This window comes from Vipera ursinii, assembly GCF_947247035.1.
Source record: "Vipera ursinii genome assembly, chromosome: 3".
Lineage (NCBI taxonomy): Eukaryota > Metazoa > Chordata > Lepidosauria > Squamata > Viperidae > Vipera > Vipera ursinii.
The window spans coordinates 41,948,576-41,968,559 of NC_139516.1; the positions used below are offsets into that span (position 1 = coordinate 41,948,576).

The window sequence follows — 19,984 nt, forward strand, 5'->3', positions numbered from 1 at the left end:
ATTTAAGATTTCAGGATATAAAGGATGCAATGTTCAGCTGTAACATTCTTACTGAGATCTTTTTCCTGAGTCTTGGAATTTAATTTGTGTAATTAAGGATAGAATTGTATTGATATTATTTATCATTGCTCTGCCTGACATGAAAGTATTCTCTCTTTTCTTTCTTTTATTTACTTGCTGTAAATGTTGCATAAAACAGTTGGTAGGGTATGTGGGATTAAGTGAAATATAAAACATCACAGCCACATGGTTCAGAAAGAAGCATTTAAAATAGTGGCTATTCTGAAGCTTTCTCTGTATCCTTTTTCGTATCACCCACTAAAAAATAGATGGCTGGCTTCATAAATGTCAGAAACTGATGAAATATTATTTAAAAGGCGCATATACTAATTTTCTCCCTTCAAACTATCATATCTCTCCCCCCCTCTCTTTCTAGATAATCTAACATATTTTCAAAGAATTGCAGTTCCTTTGCTCTAGTTTGCTTGAGAAACTTTGGTTTCTCAAGAAGATTTATTTATTTATTTATTTATTTATTTATTTATTTATTTATTTATTTATTTATTTATTTATTCGGTTTATATACCGCCCTACTCCCGAAGGACTCAGGGCGGTTTACAAGGCAAAATTTAAAAACAATACAATATAAAATTAAAATTAAATTAAATTAAGTCTAGCCGCAAAAAAATTAAAATCACAATTTAAAAACATTAAACCCCTCAGTCCAGACCAGATAGCTCAAAGAGCCAGGTTTTTAGGTCCCGGCAAAATGAACGAAGGTCGGGGGCAGTCCGGAGTGATTTAGAATCATTGAAGATGTTGCATGAGGCAATTTTGGTCTCACTAGATGTATGAGATTTCAAATGCCATCAAATTTCAGACAGCAAAAGGAAGGGCGAGAGGCCCTGAGAGTAATAGTTCAACTGTGCTAGAGGAGGTTGACTTACAACTACCCCCTAAAGCAAACAGGAAAGAAATTCTATGCAGGACTGGAGAATTTACTCACTACATTTAAGTATAAGAGAGGTGGAGGAAATAGCTTGTAAATATTGGCTCTCCAGAAATTCAAAACATCTCCAAAGGGACTGCAATTATGTGATCACTTTTACTAAAATGCTTCAAAAATCAGTTCCCTTATGATATTTAAAAGGTAAATATAGTCATCACTGAGGGCAGAAACATCATAATTACTTCCATGAGAATGCCAAAAATGTAAGTGCACTTCAAAAGTACTGAAATTCAAAATGCATTTCAAAAGTACAAAAGCGTTTCATTTTATCTAATATAAAATGAGGATATAATCAGATACAATATATATTAATAGAACTCCTTTACACTTTTATAATGTGTGACCAATATCAATAAGCTATAACTACAGATTTGAAGGCAGCTATTTTTGAAGCCCGAAAAGGTGATTTTCACTTACACATATTTATATTTCACTAACACATACAGCAACATAATCTGTTGATTGTTTATTTACATCTTAAGCATGGTAATCTTCAGGATTTCAGATCTTTGTGTGAATTATCAATATTTAGCATGAACTACTTAAAATATAAACCAAAAGCAAAACAGACAAACTACCTGTTTGTCATGCATGAATTTCAAGGCTTTCTTCTAATACTAGACACACTTTATTATAATATCTTCATATAGTAATATGAACCATATGTTATCCACCCCCTGTGATTTGTAAATTATGGCTCTTCCTTGGAAAAGTTCTGTTTTATAAAAGCTTTAACATACTATAACATCTGTTGCTCATTTGGTGCCATCCAGATGTGTTCGACTTCAAAATTCCCAGGAATAATATCTGTTGCACGACCAATTAGCTCATGCAATGACGACAGTTGCTCTGAAGCCGAAGTTGGGCGTCTTTTAGAATTTAGAAAGAGAGGATGGCTATTGTTCATCAAATGAGATAATTTCCTATATTTCAGGCAAAATTGTATGTTCATTGCCATTACTAATACAGTTCGATTTCAGCCTAGCAAGGTGACACATAGGAATATGGACCTATGAATTAAGTCTCTCATATGAATTAGGTTACTCCAAACTATATAGTTTTTCTTTAAGAATATAGTTTTGGAATTAAGGAAGAGAGAATAACCCCCACGCAGGGAGCAAGAGACACAACGAGACAATAGAATACACTCTCCTTTGTGCGTTAACACAAAAACAGTCACTTCAAGATGCATTTATATACAGCCAAAAGTGGCCCTTTTGTTTCCGAAGCAACAGGAAGTGAACCATTCCTAATCAGCAGTGGTTCTTGGCCTTCCAAAAGATACTTATCTCTCTCTCCCAGGCTACCAACTGTAGCTTCCGGAGTCAGAGAGATTCATTTCTTTCACACACATATCTCAGCCCCCCACATGTGAAGAGTGTTCAACTGGTAATTATTTTTGGAACAATTTACATTTTATATTTAAACTGAGTTTGAAATGTTTTAAAACATATTTACTAGAAAGGTGGAGGAAGGAGAGGGAAATAAAAACAGGCATAAACAAGAAGAATCTAGTTATTATTTCAGTTTTTTTAGAACTCCTTATGGGGACAAAAGAGGGTGCCAAAGCTATTGTAAGAAGAAGAGAAGACACTTGACTTAACCTTACAAAAATGATTCAATCTGATTATACTGATAAAATCAGTTTGCATTCTAAAAGCAAATTTACATGTTGCTAGTTGTTACTGGAAAATCCTTTTTGCTATAGGGAATTCCCCAAAGAGAATTTTTAAAAACAGTATACTCCTACAGTCCAACTTTCCATTCTAAGTGCTCTTGTGCTGCTGTGCTATAACCTCGGGAACTAATGAAATCTATGTGCAGTTGCTCATTTTGGGACTCATGAAAATGCAGATTGCAAATTCTCATTTAACTATCGCATCAGAGCATCACCTTACTCAGCCTGGCCAATTGATCATCCTGGACAGGAACAATGTATGTGTTTTCTGCTCCAGATCTACCTTCCCTAACAAGCAAAAATTGTCTGAGATTTGAGGTGTTCTGTATCCTTTGGTTATTCTTTTGTTCTATTTTCTATTTTGCTCTCTGAGCTTGCTTCCTGGCCTGACTTGCTTTTTTGTACTGGCTTACAATAGCAGGATTTCAACAGTCCTTCAGGGTTTCCTAGTTAAGTTGTTCACTTTTCTAGTAGTGGATCCAGTTTCATAAATCTGGATACATCCTTCTGGGAACGTCCTTCTTATAAATATTCAGTTTTCATAATACATTCATACAGAGCTAATTGTGATGACCTTTGAAAATCCATCTTATTTTTTATGTACCTGAAAGTGATTATTTGAGGGTGGGGGGTTAGACAATTGTCTTGGGGTCCCCATCATCAGAGAATTGTGAGAATCCAAAAAGGGATTTCTTGATCACCACTTTCAAATTTTAAAATCCCCTGTTCAAAGACCAGCAAGCCTTTTACGCAGCCCTTTTATTGATAGATAGTGGGATATACTTTAAATAAATGAATAACAAGCAAGGTTTCTTAAAGTTTATTTATTTATTTATTATTATTTTTTATTTTTTTTATTTGTATACCGCCCTTCTCCCAAAGGACTCAGGGCAGTGAACAGGGCAATACATGTTAAAAGACAAGAATACAAAAATTAAAAGAGATTAAACAAGATGCCCAAGAACTATAACAATAAGTTAAATAGATAAAAAGCAATAAAAACCCAAACCCATCGCCCATCAGGCCAGGCCAGCTTGTTCGAACAGGTAAGTCTTTAGGTCGCGCCAGAAGGAGCGAAGGTCAGGCGCCATCCGGAGCTCAACCAGAAGATGGTTCCATAAATCTGGGGCGCCCACAGAGAACGCCCTCCCCCTGGGGGCCACCAGTTGACATTCTTTGACCGGTGGCACCCTGAGGAGGCCCTCTCTGTGGGAGTGCACTGGGCGGAGGGAAGTTGATGCCAGCTGCAGGTGCTCCCTGAGGTATTCCGGACCCATGCCATGAAGGGCTTTGTAGGTCATTACCAGCACCTTGAATCTCACACGGAAGACAACTGGGAGCCAATGCAGCTCGCAGAGCAGGGGTGTAACATGGGAGTATCAGGAAACTCCCAACACAACTCTCGTGGCTGCATTCTGTACCAGTTGGAGCCTCCGAGTGGTCCTCAAGGGCAGCCCCATGTAGAGAGCGTTCCAGTAGTCCAAACGAGAGGTCACGAGCACATGGGTGACTGTACGCAAGGCATCTCGGTCTAGATAGGGTCGCAACTGGCACACCAGGCAAACCTGGGTGAAGGCCCCCCTAGTCACATTTACTATATGGTCTTCTAAAGAAAGCTGTGAATCTAGGAGGACTCCCAAGTTGTGAGCCCTATCTACGGAGGGTAATAACTCACCCCCCCATAGAAAGAGATGGAATATTCTGAATATCCCAAGATGCCGGTATGCACAGCCACTCAGTCTTGTCAGGGTTGAGTCGAAGCCTGTTCCTCCCCATCCAGACCCGAACCGCCTCCAGGCAACGGGACATCACGTCGAGGGCATCACTGGGGTGGTTTGGGGTCGAAATGAAAAGCTGGGTATCATCAGCATACTGATGATACCCAACTCCAAAACCACGAATGATCTCACCCAGCAGCTTCATATAGATGTTGAACAGGAGAGGCGAGAGGACCGACCCCTGAGGAACTCCACAAGCGAGAGGCCTCGAGGTCGACCTCTGTCCCCCTGCCAACACCCACTGCGAACGTCCCAGGAGATAGGAGGAGAACCACTGAAGAACCGTGCCTCCCTGAGGGCGAACAGAGCCGTACTAGGGTAACTGAGGCGCATGATGATAATTAAATAAATCCAGCAAAAAGCAGACCCAGAGTCTGCAATAGAATAGTATAAGCGGGCCGTATGCCAGAGTGTCCACATTGGGCTATTTGTAGGCAGCTAGATGGTTAGAATAAAGTTAGAGTAAAGATGTTAAAGAATATTGCTGACCTTGTCAGGTCAGGGCGGCAAAACATAAAAAACCATTAAGCCAAGCCCGTCCAAGCCAAGCCAAGCCAAGCCAGCTCTACTCTCACCCAAGCTGGCTGCAGATATAAAGCCATAACAGTTCTCTCACAACAATTGGCAATACATCTGGGCAAAAACTTGGCTAAAGACAACCGGGATAAATCCACCTCAGCTGATCTCTCACATCAGAGGATGGATTGATAGTTAATTGTTCTGCCCTCTCACTGCAGACAAGTCCCAGATCTGTCAGGGCCATTCTCGGCCAACAATAACTCTTAAAGTTGCAGCTGACGTTCCGTAAGCAAGAGAGAGAGGGGTGCCGGTCGGCTGTAATGTATATGTGATTTCAACTTATCAGGCAGAGTATAAGTGACAAGAGCACTTTGGAGGAGAAAAGGTATATATGCAATGATTGAACTTTTGTCATAATGAATATGCCAAGAGTTATTTTTATGTCTAATTGCACTTTCTGTTATTATCTATAATAGATAAGACTGGAACCTCACAATTCATCTTCAAATTCTGAAGACCAACTATCAGTTCTTGGAGCTCAGATGTGTCAAATATAACAGAGAAGAGAGAGTGAAGAAGGGTGTCTTTCATATTTTCCCATCTTCCATGGAACAATGGAATCATTATTTGAGTAAAGATTGATAGGAGTTCACTTTAATGGAGGAAGAAGTACATGTCACAGTTTCCATGTTTTCTCTCTCTTGCATAGCTATATGTATCTTAACATGACTACAAATCAGCAATGTTCCATCGGAATGCTAATATATTATTTAAATTTTCATCATAACTTGTATCTAGGTGTCCTACTTAGGAAATGTATTTCATGAACAAATCTGAAATCAATCTTCATTCATACTAGGAAATACCAACCTTTCAGGTTCTCACACCCAACTGCATGTAAGTTGAAATTGATCCTATTTTTAGTATGATTTAGTATTATTTTTAGATTTCTTTTGGGAGGAAAGGCAAGTCAAAGTCTGCCACTTATAGTCCGGATGGGCTTGCTGTTTTCTTTTACTCAGTCCCACACTTCAATGTAATGAAAGAATACCAGGAAATCAGGCAGTGTGGACAGGAGAAAAATCAAGTGACTGAAAAGAGCAGTCAGGAAATAAGAAGGTTGAAGGTGATGAGAATAATGACTCTTCTACAATGATACAGACAGGAACTGATATCAGATTTGTGGAATTCCCCTTTATATGGCTAAAACTCTGGATTCAGTTGGCAACTCAAAATCAGATCTCCTTGCTTCACTTTCAAGGGAACAGATGCTTCTGTGGCTGTTGCGGCACAAAGCTCTCCTTCCCACATGGGAATAGAGCTGACAATATAGTGCTAAGGTGCTTGTTAGAAATAAAATTAATGAAAAATTACATCCGAGTGTTTTTCAGAACACTGTTAGGCTTATATATTACAGTTGATAAATTTCTCTTCCTCCAAATAAGAATAATCCAAGTGCTAAAAGTATAACGCCCTGAGGAAGGTATCAGTATAACCCTCTTCAAGGTGCTACACTGGACTCATCAGAGATTAGATTAAACAACAACTTAAATTAAATAACTACTGTCCTTTAAGGACTTTAAGGACTCCTTAAAGTCTCCTGTTTGGTGCACCTTCACTTGCAAAAAGCTCTAAAAGAAATGGATTGCTTAGACTTTGGGACTAGACTTAGAAGCTGCTGCATCCCTAGCAGGTAGAGAAAGACTGAGAAATAAACAGTCCAAAGATACTTTTATTAAAAACAGATATACTAACAAAATCTTCAAAGTCTGAATGTGCTGCCTTTTCTTCCTCTTTTATCTACATGAGAATTGAGGAGAGAATGTTATTTGAAGCATTTTCACAAACTATTTTTTTTTTGGCTTCAGGTCAACTTTTGTTTAGCTGATTGTAACTTCCCTCTATTCCCCAAGATCATCCTCTTTATTCATGACAGCTACATTGTTCACTCTTATTGATGATCTGTTGCACGGCTTAAATGGGGGAGTGCAATTCTGCAAGGTCTAGTTCTATCAAGGGAATTCAATACCATTGACTTTGGTATTCTTCTGGACTGGCTAGGATGGTTGAGAATTGAGGACACCATTTTTCAGTGGTTCAGTTAACTTTATAAGTGGGTATTCCCAGTTGATGTGGATGGAGATGAGACACTGAGCTCTCAGTCACTACAATATGGAATTATTTGGGGCTTTACCTTCTGTCCCATCATCTGTATGAAGTCATTAGTTTTTGGAGGTCATTCAAAAGTTTTGGGTTTGGTATCGGCAATATGCTGATAATAGTGATACAACTGTATCCCAGGAAATGTAGTTAAAATCATGACTTTAGTGTCACGAAAGGACAGTAAGCTGACCATTATTTAATATATTTTTATTGTATTTTTACTAATCGAAGAAGAACTTATGGGAGTTTCTGTCCCAAGTGCCAAAATATCTTGGCTAGTTTTGATTTTGACTAGATTGAGGTGGAGTAAGAATTTTATTTGCTGTTCTGCCTTTGGCAGTCAAATGTCTTAGGTTGCCATTATCAATACTGGTGAAATGGCAGAGAAAATCACAGCACAGTTTGTCATCTTTAGTTTGGAAAAAGTCCTAGAATGCAATGAAAATAGCAGACATTCAATAAGACAAGTTTGAGAAATGATACAAACCTTGAAGAAACTTTCAAGCTGAGAACTTTTTTGTATTTCCTCATTACTTTACTTCAAATTAGCTCATTATAAGCTTGAAGAATTTGCGTGAAAGAAGAAATAACCAAACTATCAAAATAAGAAATAGTATTTCTTCCAGGGATGATCTCTATTTATGAGTGACAGAGATGTCGTCCAATAAATCAAGTTGGCAAACTATTTATTATCCTTTCCTAAAATTGGCTAATCCAGGCCTCCTTTCTTAAAAGCTGACTATTCTTTTGGAAACAAACAGATTTTTCTCAGAAACATCAAATAATTTCCTAAGGAGAAATTTACAATATGTTGGAATCACATTTCTTCAAACACAACAGCAATCAGATAATAATTTCCTAGCTTTTCCTCACTAACTGTGGGTTAATAACAGCAGTCAATCAGCAAGTTGGAAAATTGACTGGTAAAATATTTTAAATAAAAATTCTTAGCAGGAACTGAGACATATATTTTGACCTTTTATGAGAGCACAAAAATGAAATATTTATCTGGGGCTGCTGCCTAGTTGATGAGTCAGCTGGGAAAAAATGCAGAACATTAAATGTAAGACACAGGAAAACAAATTTCTAACTGTTTTATGTAAATTCAGACCACTTAATATTTAGAGGTACTGCACGCATATATTAAATAGGTGCTTGTAACACTGTAAAAGGGAAATAACCTGTTACTGTGTTTGTCTTCTGTGACTTTGAAATTGATTTGGAATAAAATATTGCTTTCTCCCTTCTCACTCTAATGATACTCATTATTTCAAATCTTATATGATTAACAGAAAATAATAAAGACAGAAATATTGAGAAATGTAACAGATATAGTACAAAAAGTATCAATAAAAGGTGAAAGAAACCATTCTAAGGAAAGAGAGACAAAAGTAAGTTCATTTTTTAGTACATGAAAATAATCTCAATTGAGTACCGTATTTTCCAGCGTATAAGACGACTTTTTAACCCATGAAAATCTTCTCAAAAGTCAGGGGTCGTCTTATACGCCGGGTGCTGAAAATTTAGGGACAGGGCTGGCTGGAAAACCTGGAGCGGATCTCCCATTTAGTCTGTGCAGGGAAAGTGGGACCAATTGGAGAAGAAGCTGCATTCTGTGATTTTTTTACAGGCTGGGGTCTGGGCGTCTTTCCTTCTAAAGTTGAAGAGCAGCTGTAGTATATCCCAACTTGAAAGGCAGGTGGGGAAGGCAGCAGCCAGAGCAGTGGCTTAGCTCTAAGGACACATTTGACTCAGGAACTGGGCGGGCTGGCTGGAAAACTTGGAGCAGATCTCCCATTTGGTCTTTTTTTTTTAAATCCCATTTATATCCTGCCCTTCTCCGAAGACTCAGGGTGGCTTACAATTTAAAGCACAAATCAATGTGCTTAGCAATAGCCTTCATTCTGTGTATATGCCTGTTTATTAGGGTTTTCACACACACCCCAAGCAGCATTATTACAAAGTCAGCTTATTGCCCCCAACAATCTGAGTCCTCATTTTACCTACCTTGGAAGGATGGAAAGCTGAGTCAACCTTGAGCCTGGTGGGATGCAAACCTGCACTAATTGCAGGCAGCTGGTGTTACTTAAGGCTCTGCACAGGGAAAGCTTTAGAGTGAATTAGGAAAAGTGAAAAAGTGAATTAGGAAAATAGGGAATGGTTGCTGGAATTGGGTATGTGTAGTTTAACGAAGAGAAGGGTAAGGGGTGACATGATAGCAGTGATCCAATATCTCAGGGGCTGCCACAAAGCAGAGGGAGCCAAGCTATTCTCCAAAGCACCTGAAAGCAGGACAAGAAGCAATGGATGGAAACTAGTCAAGGAGAGAAGCAACCTAGAACTAAGGAGAAACTTCCTGACAGTTAGAACAATTAACCAGTGGAACACCCTGCCTCCAGAAGTGGTGAATGCTCCAACACTGGAAGTTTTTAAAAATTATAGTTTATTATAGTTTAATCCACTTGCACTGTTTTATGTTTACATGTTTGATGACGAACAGCCTAATAATAATAATAATAATAATAATAATAATAATAATAATAATAATAATAATAATAATAATAATAATAAAGTTGGAAGGGACCTTGGAGGTCATCTAGTCCAACCCCCTGCTCAGGCAGGAAACCTTATACCATTTCAGGCAAATGGCTGTCCAGTCTCTTCTTAAAAACCTCCAGTGTTGGAGTATGTTTATAAGTGTACGTTTATAAGTGACAGTTTTCCTACTAAGCACCTGCATGTCATAAGCATTTGAATTAAAATTACCATATGAAAATCAAATCTGATGTTTTTTAATTTTTATTTAGTGTGCGTTGGAAGAGGGGTAGTCTTATACGGCGAGTATAGCCCAAACCTTATAATTTAACAGGAAATGTAGGGGGTCGTCTTATACGCCCAGTCGTCTTATACGCCGGAAAATACGGTACCCTTCATTTGTCTTAAATTTCAATGTGCATAATTCTAGCAAGTAAAATCAGTTTTTCATTATGAAAGTTCAAAATATGGAAGCTTTCAACTTGGAAGCGGTTGATATAAAATCATTAAATATTATCCTATATTATGAAACTAAGAAACAAAGCATTAGAGTGCTCTGCTACATATCCAAAGCTTTTTGTTGCATCTTAGCATTGAGTGGCTTTTATATTTTAAAAAATGATTCAGACTGATGGGTGACAGTTGTTTGAATGGGAATGGATGGCAAGGGATGCTCATGGTCTTTAGGTGACAAAAGGCTGTCCTCTGAAGTTTTAATCAGCATCTTGGGTTGCACTTAGAAGCTCAATGGAAACCAGTGGTGTTATAGCATCCAACCATGAAATGCCTGGAACTGCTGACACTGCCACATACTGTATTATCTTGAAGCCAGCCTATTTTCATTATTATTTTTATATTTATTATTCTAAACCTTATTATTCATTATTATTATTATTCTAAACCTCCCCTAAGCGCAGGAGAAGCCACATGTGTGGTAATCTTCCTGAGCTTTCTTTCTTAGGCTATCAGATTTGATACCAAAAATTGAACTCTGCCACTATCTAATAGTCATCCAGGCTTTTGCAGCCCAAATCTTTTTTAAGATTCTGTAACTAGATTTCGCCACCTTCAATTGGACAAAATGCTCTTTTTTCTTTAAAACAAGGTGATCTTTTTGTCTAGAAAGTTTTACAGCTACAGTATATGAGCCCATTTTTATTTTATTATAGAACTCTGCCTGAGAATTGTACTGAACTGTAATAAAAAAAGGAATGTATGTAGTCCAAATTACTAGTTGCAAGATAACGTTTTTATTGTCCTAGGCACTTTGCAAGCTAAACAGGAAGAACACATGGATTAACACCAAAATGGCTTTCAGTGTTTAAAAGATTGGATCATACTGTCTGACTCCTAAGCTGTACTGTTTTATTAATAAACTCATTTGAATTAATAGCCCTGTAGCCGGTTTTGTTGTATATGGAGAAATTGAAATCAATTGATAATGTAGAAGGCAAATCTTCCTACAGGCATGTTCCAAAGTTCAATAGTCAAAATAGTCATTTTGTCAGAAATGCTAAAGAACGGTGGGAAAGAGAACACTAATGGTCCTACTTGAGCTCCCCTCCCTTTGGTTTTCAACAGTACAAAAACAGGAAAACTATAAAATACTTAGGCCAAAAATTGCATAATGAGCTTTTACTGTGACTTGTTTCAAGATTTACACCACATGGTTTTATATTGGTGAATACTGATGCAGACAGTTAGTTATAGCAGCTGTATTTTATGGAAGTTACCAAATCAAACATTCTTTCAGATGCAACAATGTTATATTTGACATTTATTAAATTAATAGTATCAATGAAGTAGCTGTCAATTGTCAAGACCTTTCCTTTCCTATATTGACATAAACGTATCCATATAATCTGGGCTTTGTTATAGAGAAAAACTTAGTTAGAAGGACATCTAAGGCCCATTTCTACATTCCATATCAGTCATATAGTGCTCATCTTCAGGAAAGAGTCTGATTCTGAATATATGGAAAGAAGCTGTACTTACTCAGTTCTCAAAGAAATGACTCCTGCAAATTCTCAGGTATATTGTTCAGGGACATCTGTGGGGGAAGGGAAATCCCCCCAAAAATCAAGGGGGTGGCCATGTCTGTGCACCATACAGGTTTTTTACATGCAATGCATCTTGAGTTTTTTAACATACACTCCCCCATCACTACAAATACCCTTGATGCCGGGTTGTTGTTTTTTCTTCATTATGTGATATATTCCAAGGAATATCAGTTTTGCTGAAATTGGATTGTAACATTTATCCTCAACTGAACTTATGCAATTTGTTTTAATTGAGCATGTACAATATGCAGGGGTGTTTATTTAAACAAACAGATCAGTCACATGGAATGTGGAACTCAGACTGCTTTGTGAAGTTTATCCTACATGATGACTGTCTCACAGATATACTTGCACATTCTACTTCCTGTAACATTCAGACTAAGTGTCTTCTTAATTTTTAACAAACAAGTTTTCAACAGATTTTCTATATATACCAATGTATTCTGAAATGTAAAACTAGCATGTGTCATCATACAGGAGATGGAAAGTAATAGTTTTTTTGCAATTCAGATTTCAATAATACATGGAAGAAGTATAGCCAGATGTGCAGGTTGGATTCAGAAGAGGCAAAGGCACTTGAGGTCACAGTACTAACATCCAGTGGATAATGAAAAAGCCAAGGGAGTTCCAAAAAGACATCTGTTTCTGCTTGATTGATTATACTAAGACTTTTTACTATGTAGCCTAGAACAAACTTTGGATAGCCTTTTAAAAACATGAGCATATCAGGGCACCTCTTTTGCCTAGCAACACAGTGAATAGGAAGCAACTGTTAGAATATGGAATATGATGCAATTAAATAGTCCGAAATTGAGGAATTAGTGGAACAATTTGTGTACCATCCCCTTACTTATTTAACTCTTATGAAGAATATATCATGAGGAATGCTGAACCAGAAGAAATAGAAATTAGAAATAAAATTGATCAGAAAAACACCAGTAACTTCAGATATGCTGCTATCCTGATGGCAGGCAGTGAGGGAGGCTGAAGGCATTTCTTATCAAAAGAGAAAGTGGAGACTGCAGAAATCAGCATTAATATGAGACAAAATTTGCGTCAAAAGACAATGCCAAAATGGAATTAGGTGACGAAGAAATTGAAATAGCTGTAGACTTTATCTTTGTAGGCTCAAAAAATCATAGGCATGGGGTCAGTGGCCATGAAACATGAAATATCTGCAATTTGAGAAAAAGACAATAAAGCATCTAGACACAATGTGCAGAGCCATCACACTGACAATTGATATTGCCAATGGTACAATTTTCCCAAATGTAATTCATGTTTAAAAAAATAAAAGTTGAAGCATTTGAGTTATGGTGGAAAACAGGAAAACAGACAACTTATTGAAAGCACTAATGACGATGGTAAACCTTAAATATTCTGAATGATATAGAACCACAACAACTATAAAGACTATACATTTTGTTATACATGTTGCAAAAATATACTAATTAAACATTGCAGTAGAAAATAGTAGATACAACTAAAAATACTGGAATAAACTATTTTAGGAACAGATATTCTCTTGGAAGAGTAATTTCCAGTCTTATGCTTAAGTATGAGCTATCTCTAAAAGGTTTTTTTAATCATTAGAAATAGGTTTTTTTACACTTGAAGTAATAGAGTCTCATTGTTGCAGTGGCATAGAAATTCAACAAGTAAATATAAATTTACAATATTTGTAAACTTTAAGCTTTATTTAAATCTTTCGCTATGTCAAGATATAACAGTGAAATGGCATAGGTTAATAATTAATTGTTTAAAAGCAGTTGATACCTAATGTCAGATAATCCCTATTTGTGTCCTCTACCTTATATAAGAGATTAAATTAATAAGAAATCAAAGGGGAAACCAAAACATTCCTTGTTGTTCTTTAACAAAGGACTAATGGAAAATCAATTACAAATCCTGATTCAGATTCTGAATTTATGTTTGCTAGAACAATTGGTTCAGACATTAATGAGTATTTTGCTTTATTAACCTCTGGGTTGGTTTCTTCATTTCTCTGATGCTGCTGACTTCTGATAACCAGAATTCCTATTCATTACAACTGAAGTAGCCAATATGTATGCACATTCCTTTGTTCCTAGGGCCTAACTAACCCCACACCCACATTCAAGAGGCCCAAATATGCATCACAGCATAACTTGATAAAAGGCTGGAATAGGATGTGACATTTCTTTCACAGGAACTTTATCAGATGACTTTGTTCCGTGTACTTTGTCTGGAATTACATTCTTTATGAATTGGATGTCTTAGGTTAGATAGTAATTTGAAACACCATAGTCTTTTTTAATTCCATTGCAGTAGAGTCAATTGATTATTGTGGCAAGTTTTCCCTTTGCATCAGTTTGATAAAATGAATGAGATCAGCATTTTCCAGCTGGCATAGTATCATTATCTGAGCAGGGATTGAGGTTGTTATTGGGAATTTTTATTATTCTGTAATGTCATCCAGTAAAAAGACAGGATATTAAATTTGAAGTATATATAAAGTAAAAATCAATAATGAATCATTTAAAAATATCAAAAATATTTAGTTTACATACTATGATGGCATTTGAAAAATATTTTCAACTCACTTGTGAACATGTTACATTACTAAAGCCTCAACAGAATGTCTTAGTATGCAAATCTATTGATATTAGTCATGGGTTTGTACATGTTTCTCAAAAATTTTTATCACATAAATAAAAATAGTATATTCTGGAAGGATATATGTTTCAGTCCTATCAATTGTTACAGGTATGGAAGTCACCCAGTAAATAGGCAGTTACTCCTTTATTCTAATGAAAAGCCAGCTCTACATAACAACAAACATATAAACTATAACTGTATAAAGGAATTTCTGTAAGCAATATTAACTAAAAGGGGATATGGGGAAAGAATTAAAGAATTTTTTTAAAAAGTATCCAAGATTTCAAAACATCATATTCTTCATTGTAAAAATGTAATTATATATTTGTATATAAACATCATTACTATTCAAATTTTATTACTGAATTAAACTCATAGAATAGGGAATTATATTGTCTAATTTTGCCTCACAACTAATCTAATTGAAAATCTGGAAGTTGATAAATTAAAATTAAATAATTAAATTAATGAGCCAACTTTTTTAATCCAGTACAGTATTTTTTCCAGTATGAAATTAATTTTGAAATCATGTAAAACATAACTTTTCTTAAAAAAAAACCTGGTCATTGATTTGCAACATAAGATATTCCAACTCACTATACCAGGGGTAGGCAACCTTGGCTCTTTTATGACTCATGGACTTCAACTCCCAGAATTCCTAAGTCAGCTGACTCAGGAATTCTGGGAGTTGAAGTCCATGAGTCATAAAATAGCCGAGGTTGCCTACCCCTGCACTATACCATATCTCTTGTACATTTCTTGTCTATATTTCTTGATGTAGAGTTTTAATTTTTGCAGAACAATGTTGGTTTGGTCATTGAAAAGGCATTCTCATACAGAATGCTTTAGAAATTTTGGAAGCCAAGAGAGTATCAGGACCAAACAATAAATTTAAAAGATACATAAATTGTATTTTTGACTGTTTTATACAAGTTATACAGTATTCCTATTATACTCCTTCAAACATGATAAAGATATCATTATACACTACTTGATTAAAAGCACTAATCCTATTTTCTACCCAGATTTTCCAAGGAAAGTTTTCCAACTATTTTAAATAAGATTACTCCAGAGCATTAATTTTTCATAATAGCTAAAGTCAAATTTAATTTTCTACCCAATAGGACCTACATTTCCACTATAGCAACAATGAAAAACTTGACTGAAATTTATAGTACCAAGTAATGTTCTACAATAAGCTTGCAGAAAAATCAATGTCTTTTTCATGTCAAATATTATTTTAAAATCTGGAAAATCAAAACCATCTTCACATATGCCATCCATAGCTTTAAAAGAAAAATCCTAGGTATTTCTTCCTTCCATAAAAAGATCGCCATTAACTTGTCATTGCCTTGCATTTCATTGCCTTGCAAGGTATTAACACTGGCAGTGTTCTCAAAATGTCAGCATGTGAAACTTTTTTTTAGTAGAGAATGAATGAGCAATGACCCTCCTTAGTCATTTCTATAGGGACATTCCAGCTTTGACTTTTTAAATTTATCAACCTTTTAAATCCAGCAACAAAAGCCTAGCTGAATGGCTTTTATCCAGGGGTGTTATCTGAATTAGATCAAGCCACAGGTTCCAATTGCAACAACTACTTCTTATCTTGGCTCATCCTTCTCCTCCAGATTGGCTGGCCAACAGCTGGCCTCTTAGCCTGAATCTTGTCTAGCAGTGAACTGCCCTAGACTTGTTCTAAAGCTGCACCAGATCATATTTACCCACAGGGGTCATGGCTAAGGAGAAAGCAGCCAGCAGGGCCACATATAGCAAGTGTATAAAAATGGCCTGTCCAATCCTGTTGCTGGAAATTATGAGGTATTCCTTTAACCTATGGGACCTATGCAAAATTACTTTTAATATGTTTCAAAAATGTATTTATATGTTGAACTTACATTAAAAAGGAAGATAAATACCTCCAAATTCTTTCCTGTCTCTATACCTGAAATAAGGAAATATACATTTCAGATATAAATGTTTGGAGAAGAATTTTATTTTTGCAAAATATGTTCTCAATGTAAGAAAGGTATGTGCAGATGATCATTACAATTTTCAATACTGAAAAAATCACCCATTTTAGCATAGGTATAATACCTAAATTTTAATCAAGCAGGTGAGATTTCTTAAGAAAAACATGGATATAATTAAAAAGTTTTAAAATGTGATAGCTGATATGTTGGCATAGTTTCTTGAAATATTATTATTTTTTCTTTATTATTCAATTCTTCAACATCAATTGAAAGACTGTGGAACGTTGCAATACTTATATAATATTACATTGCCTTTCAATGATATTCATTTTAAAAGCTTTCTGGAGTGGAAATGAACTCAGAAAACATGCCTTTTGTTACAGTCACTGCTTATGTGTTTACTGCTGAGAATGAGACTCAATTGGAGTTTAAAAGCAAGGAGAAAAGAAAATTGAGAGTTTTGTATATTTTGAACATGTTGTGTTTGGGTGAATATATAAAAGAATGCAAGGAACATAAAACTGCTTATTGTAGTATGTGCAGATTGAAAACAACTGTCTCTTCTGTGGTTGGACCAGTTTACTCTTAGAATGAAATTAAATGGACAGAACTACAAAAATGTATATTTATTGTGACCCACTGCTTTCCCACATTGGATCTCAGTTTCTCAAGAAATAATGGAATCCCATCTACCCGGCATATCATTCAAATTTTGAAAACTCTGTCCTGTTCAAAACTCAGATCAAGCTTGCTTTTAAAATGTTTAATTCTGACTCGCAAGAAAAGAGAAGCAAAAATTGGGCATTATTGTGCTATCAAAACCCACTGGAAAAAAGGGTTGCACATTCTCTTTTGAGAGAGATGACCAGTTGATCTATTATAAGATGGCTTCTTTGTGGGGGTGTTTTGGAGTCTAATCTGACATTAAATGGGAATAATATCAAAACAGTGTTCCCTTAATGTGACTCTAACTCAGTAAATAGAAAAAAGCACAGATAGTAACTATTATGGCTAACTAGCCCAGCCTCCCCATGTAGATTGGTCTGTTCCCATTTCACTCGACTACTATATTAATTTCATAGTAAGACACTCAAAAATACTTACCTGACCACTGAAGCAATCCTGTAGTAGTAGGAATAAGAGTATGAAATATATATATTTAAAAAGTGTGATAGCTGGGAGGATTCTGTCCTAATGAACTATAGAAGATGACAAGAAATATCTAATAAAAGACTGCTATTTTGTTCGGTGACTGCTCTTGCCCCCATGGCAAAACTTTATGAATGTGCAAGACTTCTTAAGATAATAGAATAGAGCTAGAAGGGACCTTGGAGGTCTTCTAGTCCACCCACCCCCCCAAGCAGGAGAACCTATACCATTTCAAACAAGTGATGTCTAGTCTCTTCTTAAAAACCTCCAGTGATGGCGTGTCCATGATTTCTGAAGGCAAGATGTTCCACTGGTTAATTGTCCTCACTGTTAGGAAGTTTCTCCTTAATTCCGGGTTGCTTCTCTTTTTGGTCAGTTTCTAACCATTGTTTCTTGTCCTGCCCTCTGGTGCTTTAGAGAATAGTTTGACCCCTCTTCTTTGTGGCAGCCCCTCAGATGCTGGAATACTGCTATCATGTCACCCCTATTTCTTCTTTTCTTTAGACTAGCCAAACCCAAGTCCTGCAGCCGTTCTTCATATATTTTAGTCTCCAGGCCTTTGATCATTTTAGTTGTTCTTCTCTGAACTTTTCCAAAGTCTCAACATCTTTTTTGTAGTATAGTGACCAAAACCCAAGGTTGACTCAGCCTTCCATCCTTCCGAGGTAGGTAAAATGAGGACCCAGATTGTTGGGGGCAATTAAGCTGACTTTGTAATAATGCCGCTTGGGGTGTGTGTGTGTGAAAGCCCTAATAAGCAGGCATATACATAGAATGAAGGCTACTGCTAAGCTTGTAAGCCGCCCTGAGTCTTCGGAGAAGGGCGGGATATAAATGGAATTAAAATTAAAAAATAAAAATAAAAAAAACTGGTTACTGTATTCCAGGTGTGGTCTCACTAGGGTTTTATAAAGCGGTACTAATAGTTTTGTGAGAATGCCAATATACTGTGGAAATTCTAAATGTGAGCTTCAAATTAAGATGACTGTCTGCCCTTGCAATAGATAATACAGGGTTTTAGTGCCCAGTTGATAGCACACTTCCTAGATCAATGCATGGTGATAGTCCAGTAAAAATGTAATCATTTTCTAAATATACTTTGTGGACAGCATTAAGAAACTTCTGTAAACCTGCATGCAAATTGCTATGCCAGAGGCTTTTAGAAAATAGCTAGCCAAATGTTTTAAGTGCCCTTTCTTGCATGTAATAAAGCTTATAAAGATTCCTAAGAATCTTCTGTTCAATAAGAAACTGCTACCTGCCCCAGTAAGGCTCCCTCCACTGGCTTTATAACATTCTGTTCTCAAGTCCTTCAATTTCAGTATGCTTCTAGCTAAAGTTCTCTCCCAGTTGGCTTGAAGCTAACTGATTTTAAATCTTTCTTTCTGTTTGCTTTTCTTCACATGGAGAAAATCTTACTTTAAAAGTGCCTTTCACCGGTTAGTTCTTGATTTCTTTTTGTTTAAATATTGCAAGTAATCAAAACTATTTTTAATAGAAGAGATGTGGTTTTAAAATTTTTCCAGCACTGCTCATGTTAAAGTATCCAGAATATTTGTTCGCATACTTATATATACATTTTAAAGCTGTATGCTCTGTCCATAATGAAAGCAAGAAGTTTCCAGGAAAGTGTTAACTGATGTGCTATTGTAGGGTGAGGGGAAGTTTAACAATGATGTTGACAGACTCTTCTGAACTATATAAAGCTATGAGATCAGACTTCAGAAAACTCCACCTCACAATCTTGAGCCACAAACACATGTTTTAGGAGGGAATCCTATCCCACAATGAACTGACCTCAAAAAGCTTTAGTTAATAGGAAGAAACACTGAAGCCTCCAGAACACAGCAGAGAAACTCGGTCTGAGGGGAGCTCTGAGAATCATTCAATTGTTAGTCCTGGACACTGCTTCTGTCCTGGGAATGATGCTAGTGTGGAGTTTTAAGATCATGAAGGAGAAGAAATTCCTCTGGGCAACCTTCTATGTTTTGTGCCTGCTGGGTGAGTATTTGAAAAGAAGGTACAACCTATGAACCTCTGATTCATAAAAGTGAAAGAATGGAATTAGGAGTCTGTATGCCATAGCTTATGAAATATTAACAGAAGTGTGTAGTTTTAAAGTAATGCCAATCCCTTTGAGGTTCGAAAGGCAGATGAAAGTAGTAAAAGAATGCAGTGTGGAATCAAAATCTTCCAAATTAGTGATTTATAGACAGAAATGGTTACAGATGTGTAGCCTCCCTTTGTGATGAAATGCATACAGATAACAGATGCAGGTGCTTTATTCACTGCTTTGCATCTGTATGCTTTTCCACAAATCATCGAGAATGCTTAGTGATCCTAGCACGTATTTTTATCATTCATTCTTAACCCAGAATAGATAAGTAAAAGCAAACATACTGTTAAGTTTTTTTTAAAGAATAAATTCTATGCTTGTAATCTCAAATGTCTATGCTATATAGTTTATTGTTTTAATATCTTAA

The 19,984-nt window shown here is 36.2% G+C and overlaps 1 protein-coding gene across 1 annotated transcript in view; it reads left to right on the top strand.

The window, feature by feature from the left end:
• Positions 1 to 19,258: 19,258 nt before the first annotated feature.
• CD34 (CD34 molecule) overlaps positions 19,259 to 19,984 on the top strand; it is a 35,393-nt gene continuing 34,667 nt past the window's right edge. The window contains exon 1 of the mRNA XM_083358443.1: positions 19,259 to 19,502. Coding sequence (XP_083214569.1) covers positions 19,424 to 19,502 — 79 coding nt within the window. The 5' untranslated portion in view covers positions 19,259 to 19,423. The remainder of the gene's footprint in view (positions 19,503 to 19,984) is intronic.